The sequence below is a fragment of the Syngnathus acus genome, chromosome 16 (assembly GCF_901709675.1).
Source record: "Syngnathus acus chromosome 16, fSynAcu1.2, whole genome shotgun sequence".
In the NCBI taxonomy this organism is placed as follows: Eukaryota; Metazoa; Chordata; class Actinopteri; order Syngnathiformes; family Syngnathidae; genus Syngnathus; species Syngnathus acus.
Window position 1 is genome coordinate 12,960,850 of NC_051101.1, and position 22,968 is coordinate 12,983,817.

The 22,968-nt window shown below is 43.0% G+C and overlaps 1 protein-coding gene and 1 long non-coding RNA gene across 6 annotated transcripts; both read right to left on the reverse strand.

The window, feature by feature from the left end:
* Nucleotides 1-4,983: 4,983 nt before the first annotated feature.
* LOC119135936 (protocadherin-15-like) lies at nt 4,984-14,995 on the reverse strand. Of its 5 annotated transcripts, none has more exons than XR_005100640.1 (5): nt 14,714-14,995; nt 13,661-13,721; nt 11,885-12,131; nt 8,057-8,244; nt 4,984-5,667 (listed from the first exon to the last, which is right to left on the reverse strand). XR_005100640.1 is itself a non-coding variant. In XM_037273959.1 (3 exons), exons 1-3 carry the CDS (start codon nt 14,740-14,742, stop codon nt 5,591-5,593), a joined length of 294 nt encoding a protein of 97 aa, XP_037129854.1. In that variant the 5' UTR covers nt 14,743-14,992; the 3' UTR covers nt 4,984-5,590. The 5 variants fall into 5 exon arrangements, 1 of the variants encoding a protein (XP_037129854.1); XR_005100639.1 differs by having other exon boundaries at nt 13,657-13,721; XR_005100642.1 differs by lacking the exon at nt 11,885-12,131 and having other exon boundaries at nt 13,657-13,721.
* LOC119135937 lies at nt 7,086-8,050 on the reverse strand. The gene is made up of 2 exons (XR_005100643.1): nt 7,825-8,050; nt 7,086-7,629 (listed from the first exon to the last, which is right to left on the reverse strand). It is a non-coding gene; the product is annotated as an uncharacterized LOC119135937 (long non-coding RNA).
* Nucleotides 14,996-22,968: the final 7,973 nt, after the last annotated feature.

Here is a 22,968-nt window from a genome sequence, read left to right on the forward strand (position 1 = left end):
ACCACTAGGGCCTATTCTGCAAGGCCTCTTCCATCTTTTTCTCCTCAAGGTTCTCCTCCTGTGAGTAAAATTTAATTCACGACCTGTTTTCTCGGTTTGGTCATGTGATGCACTTTGTCGTCGTTTTCAGTGGACAGCAAGTGGCAAAATGGCCGCCCCCTGAAATGGATAAGAATGTTGCGACATAATTCATATTCCACGAATCCAATATTCATTGTGTTAAGCACATTTTTGACTCCTTTAAATTAAGCTTGACCCTTGACCAAGACGCCCACGCAGGCTAATCAGCCAATAGGGCTCCAGCTCACTCACAAGGCCCCGCCCCCTGAAACAATTCACCTGCCAGCCTAGCAACCTCAAGTACGACAGGACACGGATGGAATTCGAAGGCGCATTTTTTCCCAATCAGTCCAAACTTGAATGCATCAAAATGACGACTTGTTCGCGACGGCATTAACATGACAAAGCACCTCCGACCCGGCGCACTTATTTGAACTCTGAACTCGCCCTTTGTGTCAGCCAGACAGCAAATTGTGGCGGCGGCTCGCCCCTTAGTCAAGTCATTTAATAGCAAAGTCAATTCCCATACCCCCCACCCCCCAAAAAAAAAAACAAGCGCTCCCACACTCCCAAGCAGACAGGCTGGAGGACTCCCCCACAACCTTCTAACACCTCCCTTGTCTGTGTTTTAATGAAGCGAGGGGCACCCATTATTAGAGGCCTTCCACGTCTGGACCGGCTTCATCCCAGAGAGTTGCGACGCGTCTTCGGTTTGTAACGTCAAAGCCCGGGAATGTCTTTGCGTCCTCGTTTCACGTATGTTTTCAGCATTTGCCTCCAAAAAGATTTCTCGCATTATACGGACGTTTTTTTGTTTGTTTTGGTTGCCCATATGTTCTCCCGACATTATCCAGGAATGTCACGACGGATGGGGGTGGGATAAGGTCCCAGAAACTCAACGCGGGTGTGTAATCATCAAGCTTTGTCGGCGGTGATTGCTCATTGTGCCGGTCTGCAGGAGGCCATGGAGATCCGCATGGAGGTCAAGTGATGGACTTCAACTTTGACCTGAGGTGCTGGTCCCTGGAGGAGTGGGGGCGGAGCGGAGCCTTGAAATGTCACTTTAGCCGTCAGATAATTATTTAAAGTCGAGCCTGACTGATAGGCAAGGAGGTGATGCTGTGAGCTGGTAAGATTGGAAAGGTGGAGGAGAAGAATGAAAACACCACCAACACGGACACACGTGACAGTGGATGATACTCCTGACCAGCAGGTGGCAGTATTCTGCATCTTTCTCTTTCAGATGCCAAAAAAAAACCATGCTACAAAAATTGTTTAACACGAGTTTATTCGCATGATGACGTCTCATGAGGAAGTTCAAGTCAGAGGAAATACACAAATGGTCAAAATATTAGAAACAGCTGCCACCCCCCCCACCCAACACAGATAACACACACTTAATCTGTAATCCAATCAGAGCTGCTGAATGAAGGGGAAGGCGGGGTGACACGGATTAGGCTGTACAATAACTAACCTGAGGGGATCAAATACGTGCATACACAGGAGCAAAGGGGGGGGGGGGGGGCTCCCAATTTAAAGCTCCCTCCATCCCCCCGCCAGCCACTGCATAACTTCACAAACCGTTTTAGTACAACAATGTGTGTGTGTGTGCATCTTGGTGTTTTTAATATAACATGAAACGAGAATGAATGTTGCTAATGGGGATACACACACACATACATGCAGATGTCTTGTTACCACGGCAACCAAAGAGCTGTGTACAGAGGTGATGCGTGGCGGTTTGTGTGTACGTGTGAGTGTGTGTGTGTTTAAACAGGAGGTGAGCTGGTGAGAATGAGAAGGGAGGTCTAGGTGGCAAGGTGGTGAGGGGAGGATCAAGTGAGAAGTTGAGCTAGTAAGGAAACAAGGTGAGGTGCTGAGGTGCAAGGAATAAGAAGATTAGGAGGTGAAACACACACACACACACGATAATTATCTTATTCTGAAAGCCGCAGAAAATTGACCACGCTCAAGTCGCCTGGATGAAGCACACAAGATCCCTCATGCAAGTCAGTGTGTGACCACATGAGGCCGAAGGTCATCTGGCAGTCTTGTCATTTCAACACGCTTCTGCCCTTTGACCCCCCCTTCTTCTTTGAGGTGACAAACAAGGGCGGCGGCCATGTTGAGAGGTTAAGAGCTGTTTTATCGGGCAGGATGAACTCTGGCCTGAAGGTCGCAGGGGACAAAACAAACACGTGTTCATCTTCAATGGAGACTCAATCGCTGTGTGTTTGAATGTATTCGCTTATGAATATGCGTGTTTAAGTTCATTGAAGGCTTTTGAACTTTTGCTCTCTGCTCAAGATTAGTGCAAGTGCATAAAGGTCACGTGAAGGTCAAACACTTGATCCGCTCAGTGATCACTAAGCAGTGCTAGCAACCTACAAACACCCCATTGAATACTACACAGATTTATGCTAGCTTGTATTTCCTTTTTCCTCTTTTTTCTTTTACAAGATGGTGGCAAAAAATAAATAAAAGGTAAAATGTCAAATTTGGGCTTTTTGGTTTGTTTGAGTTCCCTTACACGTCTCAGCTGATTGGTTAAAACAAAGGACCAAGGTGACAAACACAGGTGGGAACGAACAAGACAGAAGAAGAAAACAAACCAGAAGAAATAACCCCAAATATTTTTGTATAATCAAAACACAAATCTTGACAAGTAGTTTGGCAACAATCTAGGATGCTAGCAACGATCTGAAGCAACGGCGAATGGGCAACATTTCGACTTGACAGGTACGTTTGCCACCTCTCTTTCACTTTTAATTGGCAGTAAAAATACAATTTCAAAGCGTTAACACTTTGTGTTATTCTCACACACTATAAAGAATATGTCATGCTAACAAGTTCAACATAGCAGCTTTGGCTAACATCAGTTTACACATAGTGCTAAAGCTAGCTTAGTGCAGCTAGCACTGCTATTCTATTGAATGCCTTCTATTTATCACCACTATGCACCTTTATAATCACATTCTATTATGAATGGGCATGTTTGAGAATATAACACACAACAATCTACCAAGTACAGTAACAAAGTATTTGTACTTCCCACCACCAAATGATTTAATATGCAATCTTTTTTTTCTGCAATCTTTCTGCAGCTGAGAGCCAAATGAAACATAATGGTCACGTAACGTAATGGTCCTTCAAAGCGTGCCATATGAGCCACTCCAGCAACACGCACACTGCTTTGCATATGAATGACATCACCCTAAACTTGTCTTTTGCACATTTTGAGGGGCTTACTTTAGAAGAGGGCGGGCTTGTCACATGGCATACAAGGGGAAACGCTTCAGAGGCCCCCCGCTCACCGGTGACTACTCGACATTCCATCATAGTTGGCGTCTTCGTCTTGACGGGACTGACTTCATGTGGTCAACTCAGGGCACATTCACTTCTACCTAATTTTTTTATACAGTGGGGAGCCATTTCCAAACTCAGAGATGTGTTAAAATGCTTGAGCTAATGAAAGTGCAGCATCCTGCATTCAAAATGTACATAAAGCCTCCCATAAAAATAACAAATAATGTTGTTAAAATATGATTATTGTTTTTTTTCTTTTTTTTCCTAATGGACTACAAGCACGGCAGCTTTTACAGCTCAGTTGTGTACCGTTAAAAGAAGAAAATATATTTTTTGATGAGACGCTTTTACAATCCAATAAACTGTTTGATCAAATGCAATAAAGAGAGTATAATTATTAGTATTTTGGATAGATTAAAAGAAGTTGAGGCATTGCATTGACTGGGAAGAAGAAGCAAATGACAATAAAGCTCAAATAAATTAACTTTTTTTCCTTAAGTGACAATAAAGAAAAAGGTGATGACTTTTCGACACAGAGCCCTCTGGCATCCATACTTGGTTTCCCTCCAAAAAGCAGAGAAAAGACCCCAGGAAGACATTCTTGCTTAGCAATGGCCGTTGTGAGGTTGTGATTCAAAGGCGCCAATGAGCTGCTCGGACCACACCCGATGCCCAAATACAAGTACAATGGCAGTTTTATCGATATTTTGTTACCTACTTCAAAGTGACGATTATGCTAGCAGGCTAACAGTTCATAAATCTGAAGGCTAAAGCTAATATGCTACTCCCTGCCATTCAGTCTTTTTATTATTTTGCACTTGGAGATAAATACATATTACTTGACATATTATTTGTATTTATTTTTGCTCTTGGGGTGCCCCACTAGTGGTCACAGCAGGTGCTTCTTATGCTTACAGAATGTACTGTATAGTAATTGTTGCGTGGCCTCTGCTTCATAAGGCCAATGACTGATGTTTAACGCTGTAAACACGAGCGGGGGCGGCTTGTAAAATGCAGCCGTCAGGGAGGAGAGTTGGGGGGGGCGTAAAGAAGTGGGTGCGCGTTAAGAAGCTTCCTCATTGAATTAGGCCACACTTCATAAAAGACAAGAAGCGGCACAGCTGTACTGCAAAGACGCACATTTCATTTGTTTTATACTGCGCCGTGCCCTCGTTTGCATGACAATGATAATGATTTGTGCGTGTGTGTGCGTGTGTGTGCGTGTGTGGCGGCCATATGTGATGTCAGACGGTGGAAAACATGTCCATATGCACATGCTGCTGGACTCTGGCATGTGTTTTTGTATGTATTAGCTTAGCATTAAACACAATCACTGCAATCGATAAACAAAATAAATAAAATGAACAGAAAATTAAACAGTTTAAAATTTTAAACGTTCATGTGATCCAGCATCTGTTTAATTTGTGCTTTATCCGCTTCTATTGGGTGCTTTTTTAATTCGTCAGTGGTAATGTTCGTTTGAATAATTAAATGAATATTTTAAAAATACTTGTTGAAATTAGATATATTTGATAGGTTTTAAATTCTTGTTTAGATATTTAATAGCTATTTTAGAAATACATATACACAATTGAAAAAAATAAACTTAACTTCAAGTCACAGTTGCATTGTTTTCATTGTAAACATTTAATACTATTGCAACACAGTTTTCATACAAGGCACATTGGTGAACACACACAGCTGTTGTTGCATCATGCAAACTTACAGAAAATATAGAAAAGAATTATAAAAATAAAAAACAACCATCGTGATTGGAGGATTATTCCAAATAGCGCCCCCTTGAATTGGGACCATTTAAAGTCACATTTCAAAAGATTTGCATAGATGATCAATTCTAATAATAGAAGGGGGGGGATTGCCACTTGCCGAAAAATTAATATAGAGCCAATTAGGCTGTGCTAGTGCTTAATATATGTTCGTGAGTGTGTCAGGAAATGAGGGCGTGTTTGTTTCACAGGCCGAAAGGAAATTAGCAATGACAGAAGTAAATCGAGTGTTTGCATAGAGTTTAAAGACGACAGCTCTCATTGGCCGGTGCGACGGCTGACACACGAGCTATCCAATCACAGTGCAGTAGAATTCACTGCTGGCGTGGGTCTCACATTCACCAGTCCGAGCGACGGCGACACCGCCGCTCATTAATGATTAGATTCATTCATTCGTATGAACGCTATGAATTTATTTTGCGTTATTATAATTATCATCAACTTCTTGCTTCGCTCTGATTGGCCGAGCAGCATCCGGGTGACCGGAATCTTCCCCGCTCAGGTGACCGCCAACCTGACAATACAAAAATGACAAGGTTAAAACAAGCAAAAAGGAAAACAGATTAAATATGGAGATGGCTACGTTAGCATCTTGTACTAACCACGAGCCATCCAGGAAACATTAGCTGTTTGTTAGCTACTAGCTTGGATGCTATCAAGCCATCAGAACACGGCTATGCCCTGATTGACCCGACTCTTGTTATTAAGACGCTTTGGTCTGAGCCGTCGCTAAAGGCGCCATCACATGCTTGCGCTTAGCATTAGCGCCTCGTCGCGTACCAGTCGCCTTAACGACCACTTTCATCCTGCTAACACCCTTCACTAAGGACACTTTATTAGGTACACTTGCAGGCATCCAGTAACAGGATCGACATTGTTTTACAGTATCACAAATAAAGCTTTGAACTTGATTTTATTTGAACTCATTTTCGGCCTTCCACACTTACAGGATGCAGCAATCAAGTGGCTAATGCTACAAGCTAATGTTGCAGTTATTTTTAAAGAGACCTACAGTGGATTCTCTACTAAATGGACAATTTACTGCCGCAGCATGTGGCAGCGCTGAGGATGATGACATCGTGTGTGTGTTTGCGCGTGCATGTGTGTGTGTGTGTGTGTGTGTGTGTGTGTGTGTGAGAGCAAGGCACGCCGCTAATTAACAATGTAAACCAGCATCACAATACAAACTTCCAGGCTGGATTCACTCCCGTCTTATTTATGCCGTCACTCTCCCCGTGTGAATAGTTACCGTGTCTCATCGTGGGTACCCCGCTCCACCCGTACCCCCACCATGTCCCGTGAACCCCCCCTACCCCTTCGCCCTGAATAGGCGGCCCCGATTGAGCAAACAGTCAGACTGTCAGCTCAATAGGAGGTCTGGCCGTGAACTTCAAGTGCTTCCCAGGCCCCCCAGGCCCGCAGCCAGACTTTTGGGGGGCCCCTACGTGCCAGTTCCTAAGAGGGAGGGCGGGGTGGGGTGGGGGACCCCTGCCACAGTGGTTCCCAAGGCAGCTGCAGTCTGGTGAGGAGGGACGATGTGTGCCCCCTCTTTGCCAGTCATCCTCCAGACCCCCCTTGTTACACACAAAGATCCAGACGCAAGCTGCTGGCCGTGCACCCCCCCCTCTCCAAAAAAAAAAAAAAACCTCAACCAGCTCCCAGGCTCCTCATCATCTCATTAGCCCGCGCCGCCACTCCACTGTCTGCCGTGGATGCTTTGTTTTCAGCTCTGCATAATTTACACAATAAATTGACGACGGCTGAGACCCCCCCCCCCCCCCTCCACTCCCAACCCTTCAGCTCAATATACCACCTGTTAAAAGGAGGCCAGCTAGCCATTGGTTAGCTCACCGCTAAGTCGATTGCGGTACATCGTTCACACCCAGACGATAGCTCGCAGATTTCTAAGCCATCGTTTTTTTCAGGGTTTTACAGTATACAGCACCCAATTTGGAATCGCTGTCATTGTAGTACCACGTTGTGCCACAACATGCTGGGCAGCAGTGAATTTGAGTATTTTTGTATGCTCCGCAATTAGCCTAACATCTATGTTAATTCCAATTAGCCTCGCAGGCTAGCATTAACCTACCAGACTTTTGTTTTTCTATCGTTTAACATTTTAATTTTTAAATATGCAGTTTATTGGGGTGCTGATTTGTGTCCGTTTTACAGTAAATATCAACTGGCAGTGACTCCACAAAGCTGCTAAAACAGAGGACAAAAACGTTAAATGTTTTCCACCTGAGTGAAAATATTAATAAGGATAGAAGCAAAATGGCGTCGGTTGTATGGCAAGGACATAATGGCGTATTGTTTAAACGTCCGCTAATTAGCACAAGCAGGATTTAGGTAGGTTTAAATAATTAGTCAGCACACATGCAAGGGGAACAATGGTGGAATTGTACAACCTTGCATATTATAAAAAAGGCTATTCTAGAGAGACTTACACTCGATTATTTTTGCTTTCAGGTCCTGACTGTTTTTCAAAGATGAATTAAATGACAGAAAAAAATGCAAAATCAATACTGTATATATTTAAACCCTTAACATTTTTTTTAACTGACTTAATTTAAAAAATATATATATTTTAATCTTTAAGTCAAAATACTACTAAAATAGAAAGGACACTAAAGTGTGTGTGTGTGTGTGTGCGCGAGTGTGTGTGTGGCACCTGTGCCTCGCCTCCTTTAGGGATGGCACCCAAAGAAAGAAAGATGGTGCCGTGGCGCACAGATGCCCTCTGAAAGCCTTTCCGAGAGACAAGCATTGAAGCGCCCCGTGATTTAATACCAAGGCACAAAAAAGACACCCCGCCCACCTCCACGCCCACCCGTCGGCGGGGCAATTAAAAATAACAACAACAACGTGGTGATTAAAGATGGCCGACGGCGCGGGTTTGATACCTGCACTCGGCGGCGGGTCGTCAAGATGGTGGCGAGCTGGAAGAAGAAGGGCCGGCGTGGCCGGGATGGAACGAAGGAGGACGGCGGGAGGAAGGAGAAGGGGAGGAGGAGGAAGGGGGAGTCGAGGTGGACGATGAGGAGATTCCTCCTCCTCCTTCTTCGTCGTTTTCAGCTTGGCCGACGTTAGCCTGCACAGAAGAAGCAAAGATCAGAGGCCATTTTCCCATCAACACACACACACACACACCTTTTCATGTGTGTTCTCATGGTACAGTCTGCCCCCCGGCATGCAAATGACTTTCATTATGCAAATGCATGCAAATCACATCCAAGCGTGTGAGAGCCGAGGAGAGAGGAGTGGGCGGAAGCCACGCCGCCAACTGACTGAGTGGATAAATGAATGAATGAAAGGGTAGAAAAAAAGAGGAGAAGATAGAAGCAAAGTACAAGTCAGAGTGGTGGGATGTGGCAGGCCATGGCGGAATTAGCCAAATTTTCTCTTTGGCGTAAATTGTCATTCATTAATTCACTCCAGTTTGTTGCCCTTTAGCCAAATGCTAAGCTAACTAGGCTGAATCAATTCATGTGATTCACAAATGACCAAGTAGCTGAAAACTAGGGCAAACTTGGAACGTCATGTCGCTATTTTTGTTGTCTAGAAATGACACAAATTGTGAGTCGCTAGTTGAGTCCAGTTTGTTGTTAGCTACCACACAAATTGTGTGTCACTACTCGAGTTAGCTACCACAAAGCTTTGCTAACACAGCTCAATTCATGTTATTTGTGCTGACAAATTAAATTTGGGCATTCACAAATAAATGTACATGGGTAGCTCAAAGATAAGCTAACATGGCTAAATCATTATGATTTATGTAGCTAGTTCAAGCTAGGCTAATATGGCAATTATGCTAATTTGGTGATTTTAGGCATCCAATATGACAAAGCACAAATGAGTCTAATTGCATAGTTGCATATATATCATATTTAAATGTTTGTGGAAAATACCCAAATTTGAAGTACATTTGTATTTTTAATTGCTTTGGTAAAATTCCTTAAGGTTGCCGAAGTAGCAAAACCTAGCATGTCACACAACCAGGCTTTTTTTCCCCCCATAACTTTTAAGGTTAACGTGTTAGCCATAATGCTAACGTACACGACAGCCCATCACGTCCCTGAAAAGGACGCAACAAAGCGACGTGACTAACGAGCCAAGGGGGCGCTCTCGTCTGCCTCTTTTGTCTGCGATGTCACCCGGGGGAAGATTTGGTGGCAAGACGGAGAAAAAAAAAGGGGTGACTCGGGAGTGTGAGAGAGTTGGGGCCCACAGCACGGTGGGCGGCAGGCAGAGGGACAGGAGGGGGAGGAGCGCTTGCACCATGAATGGGCGGCAAACCTCTCCTAATTGGCACTTGACATTTTTTTCGAGAGTGGAGCCCGCTTTCCAAACGCTTTGCCGTCGCCCTTGTACAGAAAAGTGCCTTATGCAAATATTTCTATATAGCGTCACAGATGCATCCTCGTCAGCCGTGATAAAAAAAAATGTCACTGGAATTTGGAGTCCATGTAAACTTATTTGAATCTTGGGGATGTGTGACATCTCCATTTTTTTTTGCGTGTGAATTTAATGAAATAAAATATTTATTCAATTTGTGGTTTCCATCTTAGTTTATAAAACAATTAAGAGGCTAATTTGAAAAAAGTCTGTCTTTGGTGCCATTTTATCGCAAAACCACACAACTACTTAACGTAAACACAAATTCAGAATCCTCACAAAACTAATCACAATAAAATGGTAAATGTGAAAAAATTTTTTTTAAATGAATTAATTTAGAAAAACAAAGCAAGCTAGAAAATAGCCAACTTTCAGAAACATAAATCATTTAATTTCCCAAATTAATTTCAACTAAATTCAACACTTTTTTTTCCCAGTGTCAGTGGCGTTCCCGGTGTGACATCCTGCATGAAAAAATCCGACAGCGACAATCAACGCACGTGGCCAGTGGCACAAGTAGGAGGTAGGTACACTGTGGCTTCGGCCGTCTTTGGCTCAAAACCAATACAGTTAACATCTTTGGAAGCATGCAGTTAAGGAAAGCACACCTTTTATTAATCTCTTTGTATGAGGACTTGCGCAGTGGTCCTACATTTAAGCCCTTGTGACAAGAAGGGCTGCTGTTCCTTTGGACAACACTGAAGCCATTTTCTCAACACTGTCTGAAGAAGAAGCAGGGGAGGGGCTCTTTCGGTGGGATTTAAGAATCACAGGCTCTTATTGAGAAAACTGTCTGGCTGCTCGGACCCGGCGGGACTGAAAAGGAGGCAAAGGGCCGCTTTGTCCCGAGGTGACAAGTGGACTTGCTCTATTGACTGTAAAGTCTACTGCAGGGGGGGAGGGGGGTGTCCACAATGGCTGTTTTTCTACTTGACACTTGCAGGATAAATGCGCAGTATCGCTAAAATCAACTAGCACCCGGCTCCCCCTTTTTACCTTTACCAGAACCGGGTCCGGCATTTCCTTTCACACAGACGTGTGTAAAATGTAACACCTGCCATTCATTTTTCCCGCCTTTTTTGTTTGTTTGTTGCTGTATCTCTGTGTGAAAGGGGCTCTCATGGAGGGCACTTGACATTTTGAGTTCTGCACACACACTTCCCAAATGTGATTCCAATGGGACAAATCGCTGCGGCTTGTTGGGACAGCAAAAATGTCCAGCGATGGCGATCTCGGACCCTTTTCTGCCGCCAGCGGGGGACCGCCCTCCATTTTACACGGACAGAAAAGAAATCACACGTTCAATCAGCCATTGCGGGCATCCACCTTGCTGATCTGATTGACCAATTACCTCTGGCCACAGAAGCTAAAGGCTCAGATTGTTCACTGGGGGTACTGTCTGCTTGATTACCCCGTTGGACCCCCCCCCCCCCCTACAACCGCAGCCCCTTAGTCCCGCCCTTCGGCCATTCAACGAGATCCCATCAGGCAATCGTTTCAAAATTTCGAGCTTCCCACAGAGTCGAAAGAGAGAATTCACTTTCACACAGTTTCGGGTTTGCCTCGGAAAATGCGGGAAGTCACGAGGATCGAGGTGACGCAGACGTCCCCCAAACTGTTGCTAACGCTATTCAAATTCCTAGCCCCTTTCATCCGGGCCAACAAAGCTATGTTATTATAAGCCAACCATGACACCAAATTCCCTCAAATCAAACATCTTTTCACGCGGAGAAGTTGGAACGGGTGAATAAAGGAGGAGAAAATGATGAAAATGAGGCTCAGATGCCAGCAGGGCGTCAGATTAAACGCGGGGCGAATTTTCAACTGGAACACAGTATGTATAATTCAGTATGCAAGTGGCCTGATTCCCATCATGCATTGCTCTTTTGAAGTCCGGCCCCATGAATAGCAGCTAGCCACCTGATTAGCCGTTAGCAACTTGTTAAGCGTCTTTTCAAAGTCCAAACCGCATTCGGTGCGGGGCATTTCTTTTCTTTTCTTTTTTTTTGAACGCTGCCATGTGACGGGCCCCGGGCTAAGCTCCAGCATGCCGCCCCGCGCAAGGGGGATCATGGGTGGCTGGGGAGGGGGCGGCTTATTAGATTACAAGTGATCCCCTTTTCTCAATGCTATGCTCAGAAGCCCAGAAATGACACGTATGGAGCTTCTATGGCAAACACAATGCCCCAAAACTTACTTTGTTGCGCCCCCTGCAAAGGGCCCCATCACATATTTGATGCCTAACGAAAAACACAACCCCCACCCCCACTCCACCTGAAAATGGTTCCCGACAAGACTTTCACCAATCAACACGAAATCACATTTTGGTACGCTACCTTTCCGCTGCTTCCTCCCGATTCCTTTGGATTTTCTTTTTTGTATTTTTTGTTCTTGCGTCGCGTCGTCCTTTCGGGTGTCTTGGTGCCTTTCCAGGAGTGTAATGGGATTCTTGTTACTTTCGGTTATCTAGCTTTATGAAGAATGTACATCACTCATACAGCTAGATAACCAAAGATAACAATGAACCCCGAAGGCTCCACCCATCCTTCCTCGTCGATTAGCCTGGACCGAGCGCTCGCCGTCCTGCGAGCGGACACAAGCTTGTTCAGTACACACAAACGTACACTTAAGCATTTATTCTGCAAAGTTTGTGATGTCATCTAGGGCCTTGGCCAATCAGAAACCTCAAAAGTCAAAGGGGGTTACCCTGTTTTAAGGGTATACAAAACACGGGTGTAATATTCAACACCTGATACTTTCTCACCCTACTTTGCTGTGTTCCGTGTGAAACTCAGCACGACCATTTATTCGTAAACGGAAGAAAAGCAGTGGTGGGTGGCGCGGTAGCCGGTTAAAAGCAGTCCCACCGCCTGGTGCCCGCCTCCCGTGGTGCACCCACGTCACTCACCGGGCGAGCCCCGCGGGTGGGTGACGCCTTCTAACGCCGCCCCCCCCCCGCCTGGGCCAAGATTTCTTTTTAAACGAAACCAGGATGCCGGCTGTTGGACTATAAAAGAAAAACGCTCGTCTTCATTTACATTATCTGATGCCAACGCTCAGGTTGGCGCCAAAAAACCGCAGGGGGGCGGGCAGGGAAAAAAAAAACCCCACCAACGCACACATTACCTTCTTACACCCACAAATACACACGCAGATGTAGATAATGTAACACACACAGTGGGGCACATGGCACACAGGGTGCGTCTAATTAAAGCGGCTCTGTGTGCCACCTCCCCAAAAGTCACCCCCCCTCCTTGAAAGGAAGATGCAGCGATATATCTGCAGGCGAGGCAGTCAACATGGACGCCATGCCTTTAGCTTAGATGCTACTACGTGTTAGCACAGATGCTACTGCACAGGTGCTACTTGCTAACACAGGAAGATGAAACAAATGTGTGACACATTCAAAGGGAAGGGCGAGGTGCGGCTATGTTACGTACATGTCAAGACACACATTCATAAATACAACACACACCATGCATGTAACACACACACATATGCATGTAATTCATTATTACCAGCCTTTTACATATTTTTTTAAAGTTAACATGTTTTTTCAAGTTAATATTTTTAAGTACATCTCATTTACCCATATTTTCACAATATAGTATTTCCTAATTGTTATTTTTTTAATTTTAAGAAGAAAATATCATCTACACTATTGGATCATTTTGACCCTTTTGTCCCCTCACACTCAAATCAAATGTTTTCAAAGAAGGTGATGATAATATTTATAATAATCAGAATCGTGTATTGTATCTGTTTGAGTTATTTACGATTTATTAGACATTCACTTCTTTGACTTTGTCTTTAATATGCCTCAATATTCAACATGCAACTTAGCACTAGAGCGTTTTTTTATTCTATTTAAAACATGAAGTGTACTTTTATTTTAAAAACTACATTTTTAAACATATTTCCGTCTCATTGTCTTTTGCTGTGATAAACACGTGGATTAAACTCGTGACGTGTTTGCATTGAAATTGTTACACATTTTTGCAGTGGTTAATCATTATTAGTGTCTAAAAATATATACAAATATATATCAATTAAACAACATATTTGCTCAAACATGCACCGCGTGTGTGTGTATGTTGTGCTTAATTACCTACAAAGCGCGTGCGCGAATCGTCAGGCCTTTGAGCGTGTGTGCGTGAGTGCGTGCGTGGACGCCTGCAAAGAAAAATAAGATCGATTTTAATTCCACGACTGAAACAAATATCTTTTTGAAAATGATAACGATGCGGGTGCTCAACTAGTTATTATGTATAATGTACAAAAGCATTCTTTGGAGTTGAATGTATATTTTCACACACGTGTACACAATTTTTGAACACAATTTGCACACAAGATCAAGTCATGTGTTTGAAATTTAATATGAAATATCACAAAATTGAACACAATGAATGAATATAATTCTTTGCTATACGTTCAATTGCTAACTTTTAGGCCGCCTGTGTGTGCGCGCGCGCGCTTTTGCAGGCGAGCGAACGCGTGTGTGCATGTGTGTCTCCCTCCGCGAAAATCTCACGGCCATCATGTGGAAGCTTGCATAATCCGTTTGTTCCCCCAAATGTTCTGATCCAAACGCGCGCGCTCGTGTTTCCACACGTGTGTGTATGCAATATACTCCGTGTGATGCGCGCGTCGTATTCTGCTTTCATGTGGAAACCTCCCGCTGCACTTTTTTGTCTTATTATTAATGCGCGTGCACTGCGGCTTCTGCTGGCATAATCCTCCTCATCATCTCGATGTGACTCACGTGGCCGCGCACGGCGTCAACGTGCAGTACTTAAAAAAAGAAAAGTGTCTTCGTCTTCCTCGCGGGGTCTACTACTTGCATGCGCGTGCATGCGAGAATTAATAATAATGATGATGCTCACGTCAAATCACGCGCACGTGCACGTTGTTTAGCGTCACTCATGCACGCCGCAGCATCGGCACTAACACGTGATCGAGCACTGGCTCTCAAAGCGCATAGGAAATTGTTGAAATAAATCACATTCCACGTTGTTTGTATAGATTTGGCTTAGAGTGGGTGGAAATGGTCCACCATCAAGACGACATGCAAGCATGCGTTTTCTCTAAATTAAATTTAAAATAAATCGATATAAATTTGAGCAATACAAAATGTAATAGTAACAATGGTGATGTTTGATACTCACGCCGTGTCTGGGAGCGGAACCGCAATCATCCAAGCGCGCGAGGAGGCTCCCGGCCGGCCGTGCGTGCGTACTGATGGCGAGTGAGGGGCGAGTGAGCCGGCGGAGGCTGACGCGCGCGCTCTTGACGGCCGCGCCAGGCCATGACGTGCGTGCGTGCGTGTGCGTGCGTGTCGCGTCCATCCACTCAGACGCCCGCCGCTGCCTCGTCCTCCAATGGCAGCGGCAGACCCGTTATTTCCCGCCACGCTGGCTCTGCGCCCTCCCCACCCCAAAAAGACCCCCCCCCCCCCCTCCATCGCCTCATCCTCTCCCTCCTCCCCCCTCCGACTCCCCCTGGCGGCCCCCTCGCGCTCTCCATCCACGCGCATCACACGCACATTGAACTTGGACATGGCTGCTCCAAGAAAATATATATACACATGCGGACGAGGACACGCCCCTTAGTGACGTCACCCAGGTCACTTCCGTGTATCCTCCCTCGCAACCTCCCCAACGTGACGCAGCTGGTGGATGCTCCGGCTCAGCGGAATATGAACCAGACTCAAATCCATCCATCCATTTCCGAGAGCGATAGTCCTCATTCCAGTTAGTGGCGAGAGAAATGGGAGACGCACTGCCGCCACTCAATTTCTCGGCACGTCGAGACAAAGAAGCAAGCAAGCGTTCATATTTACACCTAGAATACAAATTAGGATCACGTTAGGGTGAGATAGACATGAGCTCAGGTGACTTTTGGCAAGAGAAGTGAGGTTGGATAACAAGTAAATAAATAAAGTGGCCTTCTGACTACTTTTTGCAATATAACAGAAGCATGCATGCAGCTTCTTTGTTACCTCGTTTGTTGGCGTCTTTTTGTCTCTCTGTGCACACTCTCAATTGAACATTCAGGTTTTATTTTGTTCTTTACATCTCTCCGTCCATTTATTGCATTTGTGTTGACACAAAAAAGTCCAGGTAAGTGACATATATTGTCAGTTTCTTATTGTCTTCGTTTTCTTCTTCAGCATCGTTTGCTGTCGGACGGGAGAAGCTTCAAATAACAACTCTTCCCAGAGGAGGAATTCCCTCCCGCTTTTACCGGTAAAACCTTTCATCTCCATATGACACCATGCAGGCCGAGACCCCCGTCTGGACCGTGCACGTGCGTGGCACTCGGTGTATGCGTGGGATGCACACGGGAGTCCAGGAATGTGGGATGGAAGGAGGAGGAGGAGGTCGTGGTGGGATTTGGGGGAAAAAAAAAAAGGGGGGGGGGGCGTGCAAATCAGTTTTTAGTGTCACCGCCGAGCCCGGAGCCGCAGACAAGGGTCCAAAAAGGAGGCGTGCACCACTCCATTATCATAAGAATCACATGGCGGGGATAAAAATCTCCTTTGAATAAATTACCGCTTCAATAGGAGGCGCGACTGCCAAAGAGACAACTTTGTCAGCCCCCCCCCCCAACTATGTCGGGGTCTCTCTCTCTCTCTCCTCCTTTGCCTCCACTGCTTTCCTGGAAGCGACATGGCCTCTAAATGGCGCCTCTGTGCGTGCGCGCGCCCTCGCCGATGCCAGGTTACCACGTCCGACGGGTTAGGCAGGCGGCAGGCCTTGAGCGCCTCTTGGGAAAGACCACCGCTTAATGGGATAGAGTGGAGGGGGTACAATGGGGGTACATCCAGTAGCCCCCCCCCCCCTGACCCCCATTATCCCACAACCATCCCACTCTCTTCCTCCCTCTTCATGCTGCATGGGAACCCGAGACGGACCAGCACCACCACCCAAGTTCATTAGCGCCCATGCCCGCATCTTAGAGCCTTTTTGACCTTTAGCACCACTCTGGAATTAGGCGCTTTTTTTCATTAACTGATAATAATTTGACAAAAAAAAGCTATTTAGAAACAAATCTCAATACACAAATTATAGTTTAGTACACTTCCACATGAGGCAAGAATGGGAAGCCCCGAGTTTGGCGGCAGGGCTCACAATTTGGCAAGTGCTTGTGATTGAATGGATTGCAGCAATTTGTTAAAGAGGAGTCTTTATGAACAAATTAGCAAATGACTTTTATCAACATTTATAACCGCATCAATAACTGTGGCTTTATTGTGAAGAACTACCTGACATTTAAAGTTCAACATGTAGCCATGAAAATGTCAGTAAAGTCTTCACAAATGGATCACAAAATGGCTGCCTTTTACTTTTTTATAACTAAATACACAAATTATGGTTTAATTACAGACAGATATAATTTATACACTTGCAAATCATCAAATGTGAACCCCCCTAATGACTGTAAGTTTGGCAGCATGGCTCACTATTTGGCAAGCAGAATGTTGCTATTTAATGTAGCTTGTTGAAGTGGAGTCTTTACAAATTTATTGGCAAATTACTTTCTTATTGTAGTTCACGTGACGTGAAGATCTGTGAGTGACTAACAGATTAAAAAAAAAAAAAATCCATTGGCTGGATGACAAACAGGCTGATAGAAAACAGTTTAGTTGGTCATTTTGTATCAATCAATCAATCAATGGGCTTTGATTGCGTCCTATCAAACCACATTCACACTCAAACTGAAACGTTTCACTAAATTCAAATGTGACATTTTTAATACAATTATAAAGTTACGTTCAACTATAATACATTTGGTTAATTATCTAACATCCGTGTCGATATTATAAAAACAATACTATTATTAAGCGTTCAAATTCTGCCAAATAATGTTGCCTCTTGAAAGGCTCCATAAATTCACATTATCATTATTGTCATTTACAAATATTAACTACGAGAAAACGTCAATTCGGACCCTCGAAACAACCTGTTGTGCGCGCACACAAACGTGCACGCGCACCGGATGCGCGCTTCAAGTATATGCAGCTATGCACTGTTTTTTGTCCACACACACACGCACACACACACGTAGGAAGCAGCGACTGGCTCACATTTAAAACGTCGTAATTGAAAGCATTTATTTCTATTTCGCAAGCAGCTTGTGCCCCCTTCCACCCCCAAAAGGTGTGTAACATCCCCCCCCCCCCCCCCCCCCCTTTTTAGTCTCACCTTCTTGAATGATCCATCCTTTTCTTTTGGCTGCCGACCGCCACGTGCGTGTCGAAGCTGAAGTCACAATCAAATAAGAATGAAAAATCACGAAAATCAAGCAAAATGTGTCTTTTTCAAGACGACGACGACATGCAGAGCCAACATGGCTGCGTGAAAAATGACCCACGCCACACAGAGTGATTACAGCCGCAATTAGAAAGTCATTTGCATATATGCAAATGAGGGAGGAAAAACATCTCTTGCTTTTGGTCGCCGGAGGGAAATGATCAGCTTTTTTTCCTCTCCTTCTTTGAAGTGCTTAAATCTGTTGTGTGATATTGATGATTATTATGGCCTTTAAGAAACATTTTCATCTAAATTTGTCCTTTTAAGTCACTAAAATGGGCAATAATTGCATTTTAATTCGTCCGTTTAGGTTAAAAAAAACAACATTATTTGGAATGCGGCAGATCTGATGAAAATGATGATAAATAATTGAAGAATCAAGACGCATGGCATACTTTGGGTTTCAATTAAAGAGGATTTTGTTTTTAATATATGACGACTGACATTTTACTTTGATTGTCCAAAGCAATAATTGTAAAAAAAAAAATCAACATTTCCAACGGTATATGTCCTTTTTTTATGGCCGTCAAGCTTCTTCGTGTCAAATTAATTAGGCGGCCTAATCCCTCATTTTTGTGCGTATAAACCTGCAGATCAAATTTGAATTCGATCATTTAGAACTAAAATATATTTCACTCTCTTTCTACAGAAAATAGATAAATACAATAACATTTAACGGCCACTTTATTAGGTACACCAGCCACTGTCAAGAAACATGAACAGTATACTTCATCATAAATATTTTTAAAAAAAAGGTTATTAATAATTTCATGTTTTTGTTTCATGATTGATCGTATTTGAATATAATTCTCATGTGTACCTAATAAAGTGACCAAGTGTTTATATCTAAACTAAGCCTGTTTATTTCTTCATTCTTTACGATTCCTAATTAAATATATCTATTTTTTTTAACTATTGGCATCTCATTTGCATATTTTCCTGACGGGCTCAGGTGCGAGGATCACGTGACGAACACCAGGAAGTGGCGGATATTTAATTAATCATTATCAACGTTAAACCGGAAATGTCGCGTGCTTATTTGCATCCAAAGTCGCTCATCCCCGATCAGGGGATGAGGAGGAAAATTAAATTCAACCTACCGCTTCTTTATTTGTTTTGTATTGTTATTATTGATATAATTTTTTTTCTCAAATTCTACTGAGTACAATCGTCATTCATCCTTATCCTGTTGTTTTTTTTAAAGTGTAATATTTCACGTAATATTTGTACATTGGTGACGTTTTAATCAAACTAATTAGTGAGGTAATTTATATTTTTCAGGTTATTTGTTGCTTTATGTCTCGGCTTTTCTTTTCTTTATTTTCCGTTAATTGCATACTTTAAACAAAAGAAATGAAAAAAAATCACTCGAAATCTCCCGATGACGTTTTATTGGAATGAATTCATTATTTTCAGGTTCATAATTGTTTTGCTCTTTAGTACTATTTGATGTTTTAAAAGAAGAAATAAAACGTCCCTTAAGAAAAACAGAAAACATCCATTTTGCACCTATGAAATATCAACTCACGATGGGAAAAACCCACTCGTGTCATGTTTAACTTGAATGAACGCATGCACGCACACACAAGCGGGCGCGCGCTCACATTTGCATGCTGTATCCCACGATGCTAGTTACAATGGGATCAATTAATATGCACATAAATTAAAAGTGAGACGTTTTTCTTTTTTTTTTCTTTCTTTTTTTAAAGGCGTGAATTCCTGGAACGGGAGAAAGAAAGAAAGAAAGAAAGAAAGAAAGAAAGAAAGAAAGAAAGAAAGAAAGAAAGAAAGAAAGACTCTCATGAGAAGGAAAAAGAGGATGAGGAGGAAAAGTACGGAGCACGTCATCATCATTCAACTAATTAAAATAATCAATAATACACGTCCTTTTAAAATACACAAATTATATTCAATTTTTACCGAGACCTGTTTCTAAAAATTTGATCCTGTCGTGGCGCTAAATAAGATGACAAAATATTAGGAACAGCCCGCTCATTTATAGAGTGTATATAGTTAAAGCAATATTATTGGAGTTACCTTGTTATTTTATTGACATAAATGAGAATGAATAATTATCACAAAAAGCGTAACATGGGGAAAAGCAATTAAAAAATATTAAGGATAAAACTTGTGAAATTTTTTAGCATTCAGGATGAGTGACCAAGTAGACGATTAGATTAGTAAAAAGATGCTTTATTATTTTTTTCAATAGAACGACATGGTTTTGATTAGATGATGACTACGGTTTTGCGCTGCAATCAGAGAAGCACTTTTATGATAACAAGACATGGCGCGCCATCTACAGGACAGTTGGTGACAGGCATGGTTTTCACATTGGTAGTCGTTTGTCTCCCTCTGGCGGCTTACATTTGGTATTACAACTTCAACGACAAGCTGTTTTTAAATGGATGGATCGATGGAAGGCATTCTTATATTATCCTCCGAATACAAATTGTTTTATTATATTATACGTTTATCAACACAAGTTTATATTGCTTTTTTTAATTATGTTTTTTCTAGCTACATCAATGTGGAAGTTTGTTGTTTTTTGTCCTATCAGATTTCAGATGTTGCGGCCGAGGTCCCACCCCCCCCGCAATCTTTCCTTTACTGTGTGCAGTGGCTCATTGTGATGGTTGCACTTTATTCCTAATTGATGGGCACAGGCAATAGAGGAGAGCAGAGGGGGCGTTTGTTGGCGCCGTTGCCGTGGAGACCGTCGGCATTGCTAGGCAACCGCAGGGATGCGCGTGGAGGCAGAGCGCAAGACACGAACACACACACACACACACACACACACACACACACACACACACACACACACACACACACACACACACACACACACACACACACACACACACACACAAAACAGAGAGGTAAATAAAGTCAAGCTAATTGCTCACCTGCTGACTAACATACTATAAAGTGCGGTTAATTGCTCCTAATCGTTGGGGGGGAGAAAAATGTCAGACTTGTAGACTAAAAGTAAAATGTAAAACAAAATAAGAGCAGTCTCTTATTCATTTCGGGGCATTTTTCTGCATAAAGAAGTGAATAATAATAATAATAATAATAATAATAATAATAATAATAATAAATCTGTTTTCTTAACCACTTGTCCTTACGAGGGTCATGTACATGCAAATTAAATGGACTAAAGTATTGGAACATGTAGTTCTTAATCAAAATGTTTAATCAATCAGAAGATGTTTTTCATAGATGGAGTAATAAATAATTTTCACGGGCGATTGATTTTTTTTTTTTTCAAACAACACCAAGCCATGTTAAAAACAACAATCTTTTTCTGTCCAAGTAATGTACACTACTGGCTGCATAATTGTGCTTAGTCATAAGCAAATGAAATACAGTAGTCAATGACATCCAGTGAGATTGATGTTCCAACAGGGGGCGCCAGATTACCTAGTATACGTATTTGTGAAGAAAGCTGCTTAAATTCTTCATAAAACCACTGCGGTAGTTATATTTATGAAAGTTAGTAGTTGAAACTTGCATCTATAATCCCGAACTGATATTAAATAATTGCATTGATATGATTATTTTCATAGCAGTTTTAATTAATTTGGTAGCTAAATCAGCAAAACACATTTAGATTTTGACAATTAGATTACTTTAGAGGTAAAAATACTCCACATAAGATGTTAAATGTTGATGATAATGATAAAACGAAGAATTAACATTGCACATTTACACTTCCACACAGCGGTGTTTAGAACTATTTCTTCCCACAGTGCGTCTCGACAGGCAGATGTTTTTTAAGCTGTTTCATTGATGAATTGTCCAGTACGTCAGTCCAGTGTTTTCCACTGTTTGTTGTCATTCCTCGTGGTGGCATTTCCATGACCCCAGCACTGAGCCCGGCGCTAGTTCCCAGCTGCGGGAATGAGCGTCCATCTGACCGCAGCAATGGAAATCCATGGAGTAATCTTCTTATGTAAAGCACAAAACACACAGTGTGTAATCCTTCTGACCTCTTTGGTGACACCACAACTCCTAAACTCTTACACTGTGCAGTAAAACAAGAATTTCCACATGGGAACATGCTCAATGAATGTGCATTCCAAATCAACAGGTGGCGCTATATACTGTTTGTGTTGCTGCTCTGTGTGTTAAAGGGTTATAATTAATTTTAATTCATTAATTGTTAACCCATCTGAAGCGCTATTTGAGCGCAGATATTGAATTTGAATCATAATATGGTTTGTTTGAACATTTTGGACTTTTAAAAAGTAATTTGAATATGTTTAATACTCTTTTATTGTAAGAAAAAACAAATCACAGTATCAAAGTATCACGACAATTGCTGGTGATGTCATCATAGCCTAAATTTGTAAGTACGTTGGCGTCACAACAGTATACCTATATATTGCCCAAACTGAACGCAATACTTGTTTATAAATCTTATGAAATAATGTGCTACGTCATAAATCGTTATTATTACTCGATGCGCGCACGTGCTGCACTGTTACGAGCACACGCTCCCAGCTCCTCCCTTCCGTGTGACGTCATCTGCCCCGCCTTCCTAACTGTAAACATAGTGTTCATCCGCGCAAGCTTGATAAAGTAGTGCAAGTTTCACTATTCGTGCCCGTGTTGTGCACACTGTGCTCACATCACGTGTACCACCAGGCAAAAGGTGAATTTACCCCCTTGTTGCCCACATCAATGCATGTTATTCCTTTCATTTACATATAAACTGCTGACAATGTAGAAAGTGATAATAAATCACCGTCAGCAGTTGGTTGGTTATCGCAACTGTCCAATATGCTCGCAGTAGATCGACGTTAAGGCCGCTCACAATAACCTGGCTAGTCAACAACTTTGACGTCGTTTTTAAAAACTATTCGTGGTGAAAATCAAAGTGCCATTTGTCGTAAGTTACTTAGTTTTTAACCGGTGAAATGAAATGTTGGGACTCTCCACCCAAGCGGAGGGATACAAGCCCCGCCCACCTCCGCTTCCACCTTCTCGCCGACCGCGCGGCCGCCTTCCGATTGGCCTTCACAACGTAAAAGCCTCGCTCCCATTGGCCCAAGGTGCCTGTCAGTCACATGGGGACACCGCCTCAGAACGAGCTTCGGCTCCAT

What these genes read in the sequence shown, in the direction of transcription:
- LOC119135936 (XM_037273959.1), bottom strand. Translation starts at nt 14,742, where the DNA reads ATGATTGCGGTTCCGCTCCCAGACACGGC. An exon ending in GTTCCGCTCCCAGACACGGC is followed by an intron (nt 8,245 to 14,713) that starts GTGAGTATCAAA and finishes TCTTCTGTGCAG; the next exon opens with GCTAACGTCGGCCAAGCTGA. An exon ending in CGACCCGCCGCCGAGTGCAG is followed by an intron (nt 5,668 to 8,056) that starts GTATCAAACCCG and finishes TTGTATTGTCAG; the next exon opens with GTTGGCGGTCACCTGAGCGG.